The 17,015-nt window shown below is 45.8% G+C and overlaps 2 protein-coding genes and 1 long non-coding RNA gene across 21 annotated transcripts in view; 2 read left to right on the top strand and 1 right to left on the bottom strand.

The window, feature by feature from the left end:
* The window catches only part of slc49a4 (solute carrier family 49 member 4), a 28,898-nt gene extending 22,866 nt beyond the window's left edge, over positions 1 to 6,032 (top strand). For all 3 annotated transcript variants that reach the window (XM_029135758.2, XM_029135757.2, XM_055504836.1), the window contains one exon: positions 4,528 to 6,032. In XM_029135758.2, coding sequence (XP_028991591.1) covers positions 4,528 to 4,643 — 116 coding nt within the window. In that variant the 3' untranslated portion in view covers positions 4,644 to 6,032. The remainder of the gene's footprint in view (positions 1 to 4,527) is intronic.
* Positions 6,033 to 9,749: 3,717 nt separating this feature from the next.
* Positions 9,750 to 17,015, top strand: part of LOC114847324 (uncharacterized) — a 20,488-nt gene continuing 13,222 nt past the window's right edge. For 10 of the 12 annotated variants that reach the window (XR_008693467.1, XR_008693466.1, XR_008693465.1 and 7 more), the window contains exons 1-2: positions 9,750 to 9,990; positions 10,105 to 10,185. This is a non-coding gene — a long non-coding RNA (uncharacterized LOC114847324). Of the gene's footprint in view, positions 9,991 to 10,104; positions 10,186 to 10,382; positions 10,398 to 11,820; positions 11,843 to 17,015 lie in introns of those variants that run through there. The other 2 variants (XR_008693460.1, XR_008693464.1) reach the window with 2 other exon arrangements.
* Positions 15,283 to 17,015, bottom strand: part of sema5ba (sema domain, seven thrombospondin repeats (type 1 and type 1-like), transmembrane domain (TM) and short cytoplasmic domain, (semaphorin) 5Ba) — a 94,674-nt gene continuing 92,941 nt past the window's right edge. For all 6 annotated transcript variants that reach the window (XM_029136917.3, XM_029136918.3, XM_029136919.3 and 3 more), the window contains one exon: positions 15,283 to 17,015. This exon is cut by the window's right edge and continues 581 nt beyond it. The gene's annotated coding sequence lies outside the window, so the exon portion shown is untranslated.

Here is a 17,015-nt window from a genome sequence, read left to right as displayed (position 1 = left end):
GTGTGTGTGTGTGTGTGTGTGTGTGTGTGTGTGTGTGTGTGTGTGTGTGTGTGTGTGTGTGTGTGTGTGTGTGTGTGTGTGTGTGTGTGTGTGTTTCACACGGACACACACACACACACGCACACGTGCGTCCAGCTTAACTCTGATCTTTGCCACCTGCCTGCGTGTTTATTGACCTTCACTGGAAGTTTAGATGAATCACAGTTCCAATCAGCTGGAAAGACGGCTCTGTCTCCGATATCCGCTTCTTACACCGTGTTTGTTTGAGTAAATAAGAAATATATTTTCAGATCCTCATAAATATTCATGCTCTTGGTCCTCCTCTGCCAAGTGCTCCTGATTGCTACGAGGCTACTGACAGCTGCTGCCTGACGACTGTATCTTGATCCTGCCTTCTGGGTCGACTTGCTGGTGCAGGTGGATGTGATTCTTGTTTGACCTAAACAGCCGTGGGCTGTACAACACAAGTTCGACAGCTTGGGCATGAAAGCAGCAGGTCTCAAACACATGACACACAACCCCACGGGATGAGAACAATGCTGCAGAGTTTTATTGTTTTTTTTATTACTTCAAATGATTATTGTTGTTCTATCTGACATGTGAGTTATGAATCAAATTGAAAAATTTAATAATTTCAGCGGAGCAATTAGATTGAAATGTGATCTAAATATCTTTCACTGGAGAAATTGAGATGAAAAGAGCAGATGAGCCGGTTTAAGACTTCTATTCAGATCAAAGTGTATTTAGAAATTTCAGAACCTGCCCAACGTCAGTATGGTGATAAAACATAGATTAGACATAAATATATCAGGTGTGGATTGAAGCACTTTGTGCAGACAGAGCAGCTGCAGGCCAACACACAGTCGCAGCAGAGGAGCTCATAAAGAATACATGATGGCTTCCTCTGCAGGCTGAATGATGGCGAGCCTGGTGGTTGGAAGCCGTGTGTGCATACATCCATCCCAATATGTTGCATGATTTGTGTCTAGCTGCGAGTTGAAGGGCATCTGATATGCTGACATGGGTCCTGACAGCTTCCCTGTGACAGCTGGGAGGATGATCAAGCGGAGATCTAGGAGGCTTTCGTGGCCTTTTTTTCTCCTCACTTCCCACCCCGAAGTCGCCAGAAACCGTGCACTGCACCGACGCTGTCCTGTCAGGACGTCCACGCTGCTGCCGATCTTATTCCAACTGTGTGGAAGTGTGCAGTTCCTACAGTTAGAGCAGACGTCGGCGGCTGCTGCCTCGTCTGTGGAGTTTTAATCTCGTTCCTTCCGATCCAAGAAAGTGAGGATTTTCATTTTAAAGCTTTTCTTTTCAGCAGAGCTGCTGCTCTGACTCATCCACACGGTTGTGGAATGACCTTAAAATAATACACGACAGTAATAGCTCGGTGGAGTATTTTGATGTTGTGCTTGCAGTGTGTTTCATTCTGGTCTGGACCTAGAGCTCAGGCCGAGGCGCTGTGGAAAGTCTGTCTCCTGCCTGTTTGGAAACCATCTGCATTGTGTTCTTCTGCCGCGATCACTCCCTCCAAGATTAATTTGATTATTATGTAAATTCCCTTTGGAGGTATTGTAGTGGGCTGTCTCATTACTCTAATTTCCTCCTCGTAGCCACATAATGGATGTGGCAAATCATATGCAGACTTCAAAAATGATACATTTTGCATGAGTCTCTGGCTCTTTCAAAACCCTTTCACCTTTTTATATTGGAAATTGGCAACTTCTCACTTTAAAGATTTCCATCTTTTTCCAGTTTACAGGTCTTTTTCCCCATTTGCTGCCCTCTGCCTCATTATGCATTCTGAATTATGGCTCCTTCTCCCTGCAGCAGAGAGCCATTTATGAATTTACCTCCTTGTCCATTTTCATATCCATGAGCGCCTGGTCGTGGTTCAGTGAGCCTTAACTGGCCTCTTGACTCTGTTGTTGTGTTTTTAAAAAAACATGAATCCTCTGTGACTCACGTGACTCACAAACAAAAGCCTCCAAGCTGCACATAGATCTGCTTTGATTTCATCTGCTGCTGTTTTGGGCTTCGTGGGGAATACGGAGTGTGAGAGGTTTAGTGGTGGAGAAACAGAGGATGGGAGGCATTAAGTTTCAGTTCAGCTTGAGTTGCACGCAGGAAAATAATTGTTAGACTTTTTATTCTCTATTACGCTTGTCGTACTTTGCCAAACTTTGCTGCTTTCTCATAAGAAGTAAGAACGTCTTGGCAGACTTCCTCAACCCCTCGAAAAGACTGTGGAGGTGTTCTACAAACAGAAAGAAACAAACAAGTCATCTTTGTAATGCTCAGTCGCTCCTGGGAGGATGAAAGCCTTTTCATTTGTTGTTTTAGATCATAAGCAAAATAGAAAAAGAAAGTTCAACAGATTAAATGAACAAAACACGTCTCTTTATATCCCCATATACAGCCCATAGCCTTCGTTATCAGTCATCCCTCCAGGCAAACTCCCAGCCTGTCAGTCTACGCTATACATTTACTTGGGTGTTAAGTGGTGTCTTTGATAGATGCACGTCTTGACTAACACACAAAGCTGCTCTATGCATCAGTGTGTGTGACCTCTGTGTTCTTAAACAAAGCCTGGGACGACTGAGCCCCATTAATAATAGGCTGCAGTGACCCCTGATCAGACTGATCCAGGCCATAGGATGCGTGTCGATGTCTTCATCTGCAGCAGCGTTCTGCTGATGCTGGCAGCTGCACTAATGGGCTCTTAATATGATGAAGTGTCCAGCGTTCACGCTGATGTGGTCACTGCAGTTCACCACGCCAGCCATCATGTGTATGGTCTGTTTAAACGTAGCAGGCGGGTCGAATCACCTGCAACACCCTCAGCAAGGTGTATAATTCAGAAAAACAGATTTAATTCCACGTAAACATCTGAATGTGTGTTATCATTGATGACGGGTCACACGGCCCAGTTTGTGCCTGGTGAATCGGCCCACTGTTGTTTTGAGATCGGGCGATGGTCCACAGCTGATTCTTGCTGTAACAACAATGGAATGTTTCAGCTTTTACCCATTTTATCTTAAATGAGTTGATTGCTTCATGCAAACAAAAATAACGATGAACATCTGAATAATAATGCAGACCCACAATAGTGAGAATAAAAATGTGACGTTTGCATGAGACAGAACAGATTTACAGATGTTTTATTCTCCTTCCACTTCATAGGCTCCTCTTGTGAAATGTACAAAGCTGGTAATTAATCTGAAGACCCTGACCTCAGGGTGGTTACCATGGCACCACCGTGGAAAGATGGAGGAAGTAGGACAACGTATCTAGTAGGAAAACGGGTTAAAAGCGGTCTCCATCACCCCTTCCTGTCTGCTCCTCTAAGGTCTGTACTGATAGACAGATGGAGGTGACTGAGCTCCATGTTTTGCCACATTAGTATTCATGAAGACACACACACACTACTTGTCTCCAACTTTAAACAGAGGATTCTTTGTGGAGCACATATTTGAGAAAACAAGCCGGCGTTGGAGCGAGAGGACAGCTGGGTCAGATAAACACAACTCCATTAACCCGCCTCCACACCAGGGCTCCTCTTGTCCGGCTCGCGCGCCGCTGATTAATGAGACTGCTTCAGGAGTCTCGACACCGCGCCACAAACACCCTCACCCAATCTCTCACCTCCTTTTTGCTTCACTTTATCATGCCTTTAATTTCCATGCCTTTTTAAAGCGCATCCTTTCTCCTCGGGGAAAGAGGTGAAGCCGTGCACACAGAGGTTTTTGCCACAGATAAAAGGTGGATCAGCGACGACGATGCCGCTCCGTCTTTATGCAGTGATCAGCTGCTTCGGCCAGCAGATGACGACCTAATGGAAACCTGCCAGCGTGGGAGCGCCGCTGCTTGTTGTATTTAGCCTGGCTCGTTATCAGTCCCACCTCACACCTACATGTGCTGAGACGGCACTTCATACATCCCAAAGAAGGACTTCATTGATTTGGGTTCTGACCGTTCTCCATGTTTGCGTCGGCTGCGACGGAGTGTTTGTGCAGGCGTCTCTGGAGAAACCGGAACGTCTGCGGCGCAAGCGCCCAACAAAACCCAGTTATTTGTCTGTGCGCCGATGAGTGGAGCTGCCGATAGTTCAGCGCAGCTCGGAGCGCCTCGTCTGCTCTCCAGGTCCGGTGCTACCGCGGGCGCCGCGGCGCCTCTCCAGCGGTTAATGGAGCTTGAACAGAGCTGAGAAAATAGAACACCTCATTCTGCACCGCGTTGTGGTTCAAGTGTAGGTCAGTGATAATGGAGAGCACTGCCAATATCACTGAATAATTCAGAATCATTATGAAAGACAGCCCAGGAGGCGATTTCACCACGTCTCATGTCTGTTTACAACACTGTGCTGTGAATACATGCATTGTTGTTCAGGTCGAAACATCTGCCCTGTAGTCGCGTAGTCGTGAGTAGTGAGAGCTCCTCCTCTTCTCACTGATGGCCTGTAAAATTTGAGCCCAGCACGATGGACAGCGTCTAACTCAAACCTCTTTGTGTTTCTGTGTCCAGATCTGTCGTGGATCAACTGGTGTCTAACTGGCTCCTGCCTCTTCAGCCTCGTCCTCATCCTCCTGTTCAGGGAGTCCTACGACCGCCTCTACCTGGACGTGTTTGTCTCCGTCTGACGGCGCCGCGGACCGGACCTGATGCGACCCAATGACTAAACTGAGAAATAATTTGTGCACAAAGAGGGGAAAAGGGAGACGATGGGCAAGTGGAAGACCAGACACTCGTATTTTAGGATATTGGTGTAAATACAGTATATGTTGGGACGCTGGTGTTGAGAGAGTTGCTATAAAATGACTGCCATGAAGAACCACAGAGCAATTGTACATCAGTGTTTACTTGACTTAATGCAACTGTCAAACACGTAATGACCAGTTTTTAGATGTTAATATTTGTTAGTAGGTAAATAAACATTTGTTAGCGTTTTTTTTTTTTTTTTTTTTTTTAAGTTCTCAGTGTCAACCTGTGTCGCTGCTCATTAACTTTGCTCAGATGTGTCTAAAGTGAACTGGACTGTGGCTCATTATCCTCCAACGTGGAACTGGAGCCCCGTGAGCCAATCAGCAGGCGCCAGGAGGCTTCGCTGGCCGGACGCCGTCGCCTCACCTGCCATGAGGGGTCCTGATCAGTGTCCTCGGCCTCTCCAGGTGATGAAGCCACAGGTGGTAGCAGCAGCCGAGGAGGAGAGTGGACAAACCCGCACTTTCTCACCAGGAGCTGCCGTTGATTAAGGATCAGTTAAAACTTCTGTTAACGGTTCAAAATGTGTCCATATCTGTGATTTGCTTTTAAGTACGATGTTGGTTTGTTTGCGTCTTTGTTTTTTAACCCTTCGTTCTGCCTGCCGATATTTATTGGAATCTCAACACTAACACTGTTATGGGATGTTTGGGGACGACCGCCGCTGAAAGGAGATGATTTTATCAGCCAGACGTGTTCGTGCCGGCGACGCTGCTGTTCCTCCCCACACCAGCAGGTGTCTCTGCTCCATCTCAGAGTCTAATGAGGGAAAAAAGCATTTAGGGAAATAGAAAGTTGCCAGTTTCTTTCGCTCCTCGACTGATGAAAGCGGAGCGGCGACAGAAGCCCGTTTTAAATGTGGAGGAACACGAGCACAAAGGCAAACACGGCGCAGCTGTCGCGTTTCTTCTACTTGTTCAGGGTGTTTTTGTGTCTTTGTCTTGCACAGTAGCGATAAGACGCATTAAATGTGGGTTCCTCTGGGTTTGAGGGCGTCTAAAACGTATTGGGTGCTCGGTTGTTTTTCTCTCCTTGTACAGAAACCTCTCTTACCTTTTGACGTGTGGCCTTAATGCCCGGTGCAGTGCGTTCAGCCTCTCTCTCCTCCACACTGTGACTATTTTGTCTTTATATATTGTTAAAGGTCATGTTCTTCTCTTCTGCAGCTCACACTCTTCTTAATATTCTTGGCCTGTGGAAAGAAAAAAGAACAAATGTGACTGTTGAATATTTTTGGCACCTTATTAAAATGAGCATTTTAAGAATAAGAGTGCGACTGTTGTCCTATTTGTTCACCAAGGTTCAGAGGACGGAGCCGATGCATGTAGTTAACTGTGCTGCTATTATCGCAGCCGAGCTCTCTACTCCGTCCTTTGTGTGGCTGCTGCGCCATTATTTGCTATTTGTAAAGGCTGCAGTCCGTGAAAATTTAATCTGTGCTTCACTTCTGCGTCGCAGAAGGACAAAGAGTCGAGGAAGGAGCTTTCTCTGTGTGACATCCTGATGTTTTAGTTCCTGCTGCGGGTGAATTACTGGATCCAGCGGTTTCTGAACATCCTGAAGTCTAAATTAGTTGAATTTCATTCATTTACATGGACTTAATTCATTAATCACCATTTTTGCGCCATGTTGCCAACTGGCTAATTGTCAGCTCCAGTCCTTTGGCAGCCTCCATAGCTGCATTAACCTACTTCACGTTGTGACCGTTACAAGCTTCATTCGGTTTTAGCTACGCAGCGGATTTGTCATTTTCGCTCCATTACTGATTCAAATCTCACCTTTTACCACTTTGGACTCGTGGGAATGTTCTACCTCTGAGTTGTGTTGTTGCTCTTGGCCCGCCGGCCTGACATCACACCGGGCTCCGGCCGACCTGAGCCCATTTGCTGCCTTACTTTGGCGGCTCCTTGGCGTCAGCAGACACCTGCGCTGTGGGAAACCCCCTCTGATTCCTCCTGCACCTACTGACCCTCGTGCTTCAGGTTCTCGCGTGAGCGGCGCCTTCCTTCCTCCCCGTGACCCAGCTGGGATGAGCTCATGCTCCGCTGCTGCCGAGCGCCAGCGTCTCTGGGGCGACTCTGCATCAGACTGTCCAGGACTTCACCCTGCTCCTAATTATTACCGCTGGCTTTGTGTGCGGACGAAGAGATGCCGAGATTAATTCTTTGTCTCATTTATAACCGCGCTCCGTCCGTGCTCTTTGAGCCGCTGCCCTTTAAGCCGGCGGCAGCTCTCGACCTGAGCCAAGACTTTTGTCATGAATCAAAGCCACAAGTGACGTGAAAAATAACCCGCACAAATGAATTCATCCCCGTTCTGTATCAGATTGGAAGCTTTAAGCTTGGGCGTGCCTGAAATTATTGCATGGCATTTACAGGGGATGGGAAATTAATCCATTGTTGACTTCCAGTGATCTGTTTGGTTTTATGGGGGCTGCTGCACACATTCATCACAAATCCAGCCGCGAAACGACAACTGCTTTGTTTTGGAGTCTCGGTTTATTGGCTCCTCCAGCCTCGTTCTACGGCGTCCACTGTGATAAAGACAAATCTAAAACCAACAAGGAGAGAGTTTAATAAAGAAATAACGTAAACATGTCATCAGCATAAACACTGTACCGCTACTGGAGAAAGCTGTTTATGGAAAAGTCATTGTTTTTAATGAAACTTTCTAATAGTTGCAGTGACAAACAGCCAGTGTGGTGGAATTATTTGTGAGTGGTGCGCAGACAATTTAAATTCATAAACAAGAACTGTCAACCATGTCATCCTGTGCACATAAACGATGCTGAGTTAATCTTCCACAGACAGAAAAATAAACGTAATATAACTTTGGGTTTCAGTACAAGCATGAAGCAATCAGCTGCCAAAGTAAACCTTTATAGCTTTACACGCAAACAGAGCGAAGCTGCTGGAAGCTCCAACTCAACGTTCTGATTAAATCTCATTAATTTTATTTTCTTTACCTGATGTGGAAATTACAATCAAAAAGGAGCAATTTACATCAAGAGAGAAATGAGATTTTTTCTCTATTAGTCCCGTGTGTGAGCAAACACAACAACAACAGCAGCAACGTCAACAAGCACAGGACAAAGGAGCTGCTTGTGTTTTCTTGTCAGACAGAGATAAGGTAATGATGCAGCGTACGATTCCCACTGTTCACTAACTGTTTATTAACAGCCTTTCAGCGGGAGTTCAATTCCAATTTCTTCCTTTGGCTCCTTGTCATTGTGAGACGAGCTATTGAAGCTGTTTACGTCCTCGCGGGAACAAATGAAAGCGCACAAAGAGCAACAATGGTTTTATTTTACCCACAACCAATTTGGATATTTTGGCTGTGTTTGCTGAGCCTGTCAGAGGCTATGAAAGCAGCCGGCTGGCTGACGGATACGAGTGTCATGTCACCGCACGTAACCTTCTTATGGCCCATCTTTTGTTTCCAGAAACAGCTTTTCTGTCCCTGACGCGTTTCCTCTGAGACGCTTCTCCTCCTCTGGCGACTAAAACCCACTCGTTCCTCTTTTCCACCTCGGCGTCTCCTTGGGCCTCCCTTAGCGCCACCAGTCCTTTAATTGACTTCTCACTATTATGAAAAATGAGTCGTCCTTTCAAATGGCTCATTTAGCACAACTGCTATCACAGCGCCTGTTACTTTATCTTCAACATATTTAAAGGGGCGAGGTGCTGCTGATGAGGAGCGATGGGCTGCAGAGGCCCGAGACACTGGCATTTGACAGCTGGCCACTAATTTACCAATTCATCACTGCTGAATTTGAAGTATTTTCCTGCTCATGTGGGAAAACACTTAAATTAAGATTTAGATGATCCACCAGCATTTCTCAACATAAAGGGACAGACAAGAGACTGACTCAGTGTATGTGTGTGACAGATATATATCACAAGTAATAGATGTTTCCAGTGGTGCTTTACTGTAGCTCCTATGGAAGAACCTCACTGCTTCAAACGGAGCCGAACAGTAACGGAGCGCGACTCCACTGTCACTAATGAAGTAGCCTCTTTTCTAAACCAAATGTCATGTTGCATCAGAGAACGGAACGCGTACCTGTACCTGCAGCGCCAGGTTCTGCTTGGCTAAGGCCCCTCAGCTCTAATGCTGGAGGACGTGGCCCAGACGGAAGCAGCATGTCCTCTGAGCAAGAGCAATTATCATAAGCATGCGAGCGGAAAGGCTGTAGCCGGAGGAGCAGCCAGACATGCTTTGATCGGGCCGGTTGCCCATTTGGATCACAGCTCCCCACCTCGTCTGAGGGTGATGGGCCTTCAGAGGCCGGCTCCTGCGCGCTCCTCTGTCCTGCTCATTATCTGTTTAGGCACTCAGACGTCACCTGTGTCCCCCGATGGTCCTCCTCATCAAAGGTGAGCGAGGATGCTGTGGTTTTAGGACACAGTGATGATTCAGTGATGCCCATTTGGACGATGCGCTCCAGCAGAGCCCTGGAATCACACGGAGGCGCCATGAAAGCTCCAAGGGAAAAAGTTTGCTCAATTAACTTTCAATCAGAACAGCAAAATCTAAGGCTTCGTAAAAACCCTTTGAGCTGAGAATCCAGAGATCCTTAACAGTGTTAGACAAGCTGAGAAAAACGGGACATAAAAGGAAACATCACCGTCTGACGTACCATCATAGTGACACACTGACAGCAATGAATGAATGAATGAATTCACCAGCTTGTCAGATGAGACGGAATCACTCTCACCTCCGTTAAAGGAACTGACTGAAACCGAGTTGTGTTTCTGTGCTTTTTAAAACTTGCAGTGTCTATAAAATTATTAAACTGAACTGTGAGACCTGAAAACGTATCAAAACCACCAGACGATGTCCAATCACCTGTAGTTTAAACACAGTCTAACAGCAAATTATTAACAACAAAAATAATCCTGCACTCATTAAACTTCTCTAAAAATACCCATTTTTATTGGTTTTCAATCTTGAGCATTAACCAATCGCTTGCCTTGGTGGGCGGGACTTCAGTGGTCAGCCAGCGGAGAGCAGCTCAAGTTTAAAGTTGGAAGTCGAAAAGTTATTTATTTATATATTTAGCAACTTTTTTGTATTGTTGGTTAAACTAGAGGCTGGAATCAATTTGAAGTATTTTAAACGCGTGAAACGAACCATCTTTGACGCAGCTGTTCGTCTGTAGTTTAATTCCGTTGCGTAACGTAAAGCTAGTCGGCTAATGCTAGGTCATCGCACCTCGAGGCCCCGGTAAGTAAAGCTGTGTGTTGTTTGTATTATATTCTTGTTCGTGGCCAAAACAAGGCAAAAAGTGCAGTATTCAACTTTCAGTGAACAGAATTTCTGCTAATTGCTCACTCGCAGGAGCAGCGTCGTGCTAAAGACCCGCTACGTGTCCGCTCGGGGCGAGGACCGAACAGGTGACGGTCGTGTTTTCAGAGAAATGTAAGTCTTGAACATATTATAAACTTATATTCTCGTTATAATTACTACTATAGCTCTTGATTTTAGTGGCTTGATTTAGTGACATTTTGCACGTATTACAAACTACTAAGGCTACAGCTTTTACTTTGCTTTTATTTTGCTCTTATCCCTTTTATTTTGGAGGAATCAGCCTCATCCACCATCCAAAGTTATGAGTTAAAGATTGCGCTCGAGTAAGTTTCCATTTCAGATGATCGTAAAGCTAGTTACACTGCAGTCTCTACCTAACTGTATAATACCACAGTGTGTGCACATTCACTATGTACCACAAGCATATTCACCCATCAGATTGTGGTTGTTTTATTGATTGTGTTCGTTGTCTTTTACTTTTAAAAATATTTGTCTACTCGTCACTTAGATAAAGATCAGATCACACCTTGGAACAATTGTGCTTTTATTATTTCAGGCTTTCTTATTCTTAAAATGCAACTGAGCTGATGACAGTGCCGAATCAATTCCGTGTACTTTTGTCAGATAAACTTTTAGTTGAAGGGACAAATGACAGAGTTTACTTTTTCTAGCTCTTGCAGAAATAATACTTTTTGAGTTGTATTTTGACACATTGTCACAAGTTGTGTGTGTGATGTGAGGTCATGCGGAGACGCTCATTACGGAAGCGTCCCTGGCGGATGTTCCGGCGATTTAATATTTTTGTCACTAATGAACATATTGATTGTGAAAAGCAATTTTGCTGTTTACACTAGGAGCGATGACTCTTTGCTGTTGCCGCATCTTAAAGGCGTGTGTCATGAGGTCACAAACTCGTCGCTGAGAAACAAAACGGTACCAGTTCTACGACAGCCGTCGTCGATAGCGCGACTGATGGTGACATTACACAGCTGCTGTGAGGCATCAAACGCTTACCTGAGATCCGTTGTGTGTTTGAGAGAAGCACTAAGAGTGTGAACGTGTGTGGGTGTTGAATAGAGAGGGAATAAAAATAAAATGAGCTCCAATTTGGAGCTGAGTATCCCGCCCAGAAAACACTCCACTGAGTATTAAATCCTCAGCTGGAGAGCAGAAAATGGCTGCATTAGATTGCCTTTTTAGTCCTGCTAGTTTCCTTTGGTGCCGGCACTGAACGAGACTGACTTCATTAGCTGTTGTATTAAACACAGTACTTTTAGAAATGTAAAGGGGGAAATTACTAAATATACAAGGTGGATAAACTAGTGAATACAACATGAATGATGCTTAAATTGTATTTTGCTGCCGAGGCTCGTTTCTACTGCAGGTTTTTCTTCACGTTGTCACAGACATAACGCCACATCACCCTGTTGTAAACTGGTGAGGGACCAGTCTGTCACAAGCGTAGCACAGAGCTGAACCCACATTCCTCTGCTGTCTCAGCAAAAAAAAAAAGTTGGCTCTGTACTTGATTGAGTTAATATTGAATAATAAGACCAAATTATATTGTCTTAAATAGTGAGTGATCATCTGTTATTCCCTGTTTGGACTGTGGGATTGGTTTCAGCCTGATGAATGCTTCAGACCGGGTCCGATGACCCCTTTGACCTTAGAGTTTATTTTCTTCTTCACATTTCAGATGCTTAATTCACGCTAAGCTAAAATAGGTTATTTCCTCTTGTCTTTCAGCACCAAAGCTGCATACATAAAGGTCAGTTATAAAGATACACTATTTAGGGAGAGGAAGCCTTGTTGATGGAGTTGTGGTTATATACAGGAGGCAGATGAAGGATCTGATTTCTCCTCTCCCATCAGGCTTATTCAACTGTTGCTCACAGATTTGAATAGAGCTAAAGCAGCTTTGTGGTCCATCAGAGACTGAAAGGTGTCTTATTTAGATGTTCTTTCAAGGTTTGGTTGTACAACACTTTGTGTTCTGACTGTAATCATGAGGCGAAGACCAGGCCTTAATCTTGTCTAAAAAGTGAAGAATGGCACAGTTATGAAAGAAGACTCACTCTGACTCACTGAAGACTCACTGAAATTAATTTCAGCAGTGTAGCTCTTTTTTCTGCGTTCAGTCTGTTCACGCTGTAAACCTCCTGATCCCCTCACCAACAGACAGAGAGCAGAGCGTAAACACGCACAGAGACCTTGTAACAATGAACCCGTTCTTCACATTTGGGGTAAACAGTGGCACACAAACACGCAGCGCAGATGCAGCGAGGGCTTCACCTGCCGTGGAGGCGTTGGAGCGGCCGTGCAGCTCGCTGACGGGTCTTTCTGCGACTCCCTGAAGCGCCTACAGCTCTACGCTCGCAGGGCGTCTCCACGAAGCTGCTCATCTGCAGCAGGTGCAGAAATGCAGCGTGGCTCATTTGGGCTCATGCGGGTGATTGTCTGCGATCGGAGCAGCGGAGCTAAATCAGTCTTGCAGCTGGAAGGAAGGAACGAGCCTGTCTGCGTCTGCAGCGTTAACACAGGACGTTTCCTTTTGTGTAACCAAACAAAGACTTTTCCTTTTGTCCTTGACGGGACATGATCAGAGCGAGCTCCTGATCTGTTGTGTTGTGGCAACGTCTGCGTTTCGAGGGCGCAGACGAGAGGAAACTTTTTTCTTTCTATTTTTTTTAACCTCCTTATTGCGGCTTTGAAAGGAATTGTCAGTTAATGGAGCGCCGTGTCTTTGACGCACGTGTTTGTGCGCCTGTGTTGCGGTGACATTGCAGGAAAAGGCATCAAACGCGCACAAGGACAGGGAAATTGCTTAAAAGCCCGTCTGAGCGTGCGGCGAACGCCTGCTCTGAAACCAATTTGCTATTACTTTGTCACCTTCTCATTTTTTTTGAAGCTTTAATACCCGTTTCCTTTTTTTGTTGTTTAAGCACTTTTCAATTCCCCGTGCTGCACATGCATGACTATGAACGGGAATAAGCTTAAGCTGTGATGTCCAAACCGGGGCCTCGGGCGCGATGAATGATTCATGTCCTACAACGTGTTACCGCCCAAGATCTGCAAAGCAAATGTGAGCATGAACGTCTTCTTAGTGTGTGTTGTGAATCCATTAGTCCGGGCTCAGAGACTGGAGGAGGGTCCATACTGGAACCAAGCTGCCGTTAGCAGTGACAACACTACCAGTGGTTTATGTTTGTGCCATAAGCGTTCTGATCATCATCTGGTGCAAGCGCACACACTCAGCTCCCACCAACCCCAGCTCCTTAGACGCGGCCCATCCTCCCTCACTCCCTCCCTCCCTTTCTGCTGCAGCTCTTTAACCGTCTGAATGTGGAGATTTGGCATTTGAGGCGGTTTAACGTCGTTTGTGCTCCCCTTTAGTTCATTAGGAGGAGGAGAGGGCTCTCCATCTCTGACGGCTCCGTCTCGCCCACTCATCTCTCTCTGTCAGACAGGGTTAACTCCTGGCACCGTTCACCCGTCTCGTCCTCTGAGGAGGAGATGCTACGGATGCAGCCCAGCCTCCTCGGCTGCAGGGACGTTGCCTCCCTGAGGGCCTGAGGGTGTGAAGCACACCTGTTAGTCTGGCTCTCTGCTGTTTAGTTGTGTTGGCAACCTGTTACTTTTGCAGTAGTAATGAAGTTCTAGTGTTTGACTGATGTGTTGCATTAGACTGAAAGGTCAGCTGGATTCAGCCTCTTGCCTTTTTGATTACATGTTCCACACGACTCATTTTCATTATCAAGGCTTTGTCCCACTCGCACTCAGAAGCAGCGGCCGGTGGATTATTGCTAATATGTTGAATCATATCGAGCGGTTTCCCTGATCTCTGTAGAAGAGAGATTTGTGACAGAGGCGACAGATCCTCGTTACCTTCAGGCGCCGTCTTTGGCTTCCGCCTCAGACGGCGTGTGATCTGCCCATCCTGTCTCTGCAGGAACACGTCCGTCTGCCGGCCGCCCCCTGGGACGCTGCACAACACATCAAAAACAACCGGCTGCTTGCTCTGTAAACACAGAATCAACATCAGATGGTCACATTACGCAACTGTGATGTGAGCTGTGAGTTCCACAGGCGCCGGACCGGCGCTCGAGTCCCTGTCAGTTAGTTATCAGAAGGATTTCTGTATCAAAAGATCAGTTTAATAATGGATCAGTGTTATAAATGTTTATAATGATGATCCAGTTTATTAAGGAACCCGGGTTTTATTTGAAAGTATTGGTAAACAGTGACTTTCAGGTTTCCATTAAAAGTCAAGATAATTCATGATGAATGCATTAGTGGGAGCTAATGACGCATTTTTCAGCCGCTGTCACTCTTTTAACAAACCTCCTCCTTAATATCGGTGCTGATCCCGTCTGCCTGACTGTGCTTCTCATTGCTCACTGTCACAGAAGGTGGCTTTTAGAGCGGCCCATCATCTCCTCTCATACTCGTATACTTCCCATCTTATCTGCGCCTCCTCCGGGCCTCCTCCTCCTCCCAGCCTCCTTGTGGCCGCCTGCCAAAGCGCCGATCTCCGCATCTGTCCGTCAGCAGAATACCAACTGATTAATGCTTTCAGTGCGACCATTAATAAAACCGCGGAGAGGCTTCGCTCTCTAATTGAAAGGTACAGCCAGGGCTGCATTGAACCAAATGAGGCGGGCATTTACAGTAGAGGGATTTGAATTCAGGGGTGTGTGGGGGGTGTTCTCTCTTTTGACAAGCAGTGATGTAGTTGCTCCGGTGTGAGACGCATTCTGTTATTTATGTGAGGGCCAGTGTGCGGGGGAATATTATCAGAGTTTATATAGTGTCTGCTCCTATCGCGGGGTGACACTAGCCGCTCTCCAGCTCTGCACAGCTGCACAATCACGGTGCTGTCGTGATGAAGTGCGCGTGTCTGGGCCTCTGGCACCAGCAGTGATCCACGGGCTCTGCTGGACACACCCTGACTGCTCGGCTCGTTGGTCCCATCCATCTCCCGCTTCTCGTACAGCTAAGGATTCCAGCGCCGTGGCCATTTGTCCCGGGGATGAGGGACCGGCTGCACGTCTGACGTGTGTCCAGTGTAAAGTATGGGCCTATTGGACGCGTTCTGGTGCTAGATGGAGACTGCACCCTGTGGAACTGGTCCACGTCACAGCCGCCAGGTGTGCTGCCTCCATCAGTCTGCACCAGTACTGTGACTCTGACAGAGCCCACTCACCGTAGTGTTGTTGGCATCAAGGTTTTATTATCCTTATAATGTACAATATACAAAAATATAGGGTACCAAAAATTCACAGTGTCTAAAAGGCAGTGATTACAGTCTACATGACAGGTCTAACAGTACACCTGGTAAGTTGCATAGAAGGGCACAGAGCCTCACATGGAAGGGGACAGAACTCTCAGCTGACCATCCGGTCCTAGTTCACATCCAAAGAGCATCTCTCATGTGACCATCTGCTGTTTAGGAGAAGCAGCGATGTTGTTTTCCATCTGGGTTCATGCGTCTATGGAAATTGGTTGTTTGGGCAGCTGGGAAAGGCCATAAGCCACGCGGCCGGTTGCATTGTGGAGTTCTGTCCCCAAACAAACCTCAAGGTTGGTGTGTACATAGCTGCTGTACTTGTTTTTTTTCTTTTACAACAACTATAAGGCTGTTTTTAAACAAAGTGTGTTAGCTATACAATATACAGATGCATTTACACGAACCCCTTTAGGGTCATTTAATGGGCTGCAGAAGGTTGTCACTCTTATATACAGATAGAGCTCTCATGTCATGCATGTACAGTAGCTGAACTGAAAAGCATTGCTGGGTTAGCATTCATCAATCAGGCAATAATAATAAAATATAGCTGTGAAAATGCCCTTTTATAAACCAAGCTTCGACTATAAATAGTGTCCGTTCCACCTCTGCAGGAACATGAGGTGCAGTGTTTTAACCTATGGTGATTCACACCCCGCACATCGAATATAGAAACAAACGGTGTCTGGAGAATTAGCAACAGAATGGAAACGATGCACATGGACCCTCAGCTGTTTGTATGAAAGCATTTACACTGTACAAAACCAGAATCTCCCCTTTGATCATTCACACACTCACTCACACACTTCATTTTTTCACACAGACTCCAAAGCATAATTTACGTGTTTGTTTCTTTTCAAGCGCGGCCAATTTAATGTTGTTACAATCATTCTCTGTAAAAAAAAACAAAAAAAAAACATCTAATGTTTCTGTGTAAAGCGTTTTGTATTGAAGATGAAATTATTACCAAACTGCTGGAAATGAAGAAAACCCAGGAATGTTTTTTCACTGAAATGAAATTAGAGAACCAAGAATTAATCAGCTATATCTCAACAAAATATTTCCTCCTATGCTACAGCTCGTCAAAGCATAAAACAATTACCTTAAAAAAAAAAAAAACATTAAAAAAAAAAACAAGTGCCAGTCTAATAGCTTATTCTAGCATCATAAAAAACGCTCCAGATCTTCAGCACACTGGCCATATTTGATATGACCAACGGGCAAAGTAGAATATGTGCATCTATTTGATCGATTGGAGAATCAATCCCTTCCTTTTCAGAAGCCACTATTGTCCACGTTGGGAAAATAAAGTAGAAGGAACCAACCGTTACCTCCGCCCTCTGCTGCGTTCAGGCACCCAAGGCGTTCCCAAAGCTTTATGTACAGTTCACCACCTGCTAAGACGCAGGCTGATTGTTGTTCTTCCAAACTATCCAGGAACAAAACCACCTGTTTTCTGTCGGGTGAAATGGAAATCAGGCTGGTATTGACCTGTCCTGTATTTGCTGAGTAGCCGTTGTTGGCGCCCTCGCTCCACGTGTGGCGTGGACGTTTGCCGCTCCCTCCTTTTCCATTGAAGGGACACAAAGTTCATCACAGGCTGAGAATGCGCTTGGTTATTGAGAGTCATGAAACAGTGGCCTGGACCCAGAGAAGC

Source organism: Betta splendens, chromosome 21, assembly GCF_900634795.4.
Source record: "Betta splendens chromosome 21, fBetSpl5.4, whole genome shotgun sequence".
NCBI lineage: Eukaryota > Metazoa > Chordata > Actinopteri > Anabantiformes > Osphronemidae > Betta > Betta splendens.
The sequence above is the reverse complement of the archived record's forward strand: the minus strand, read 5'-3'. Positions and strand labels throughout refer to the sequence as shown.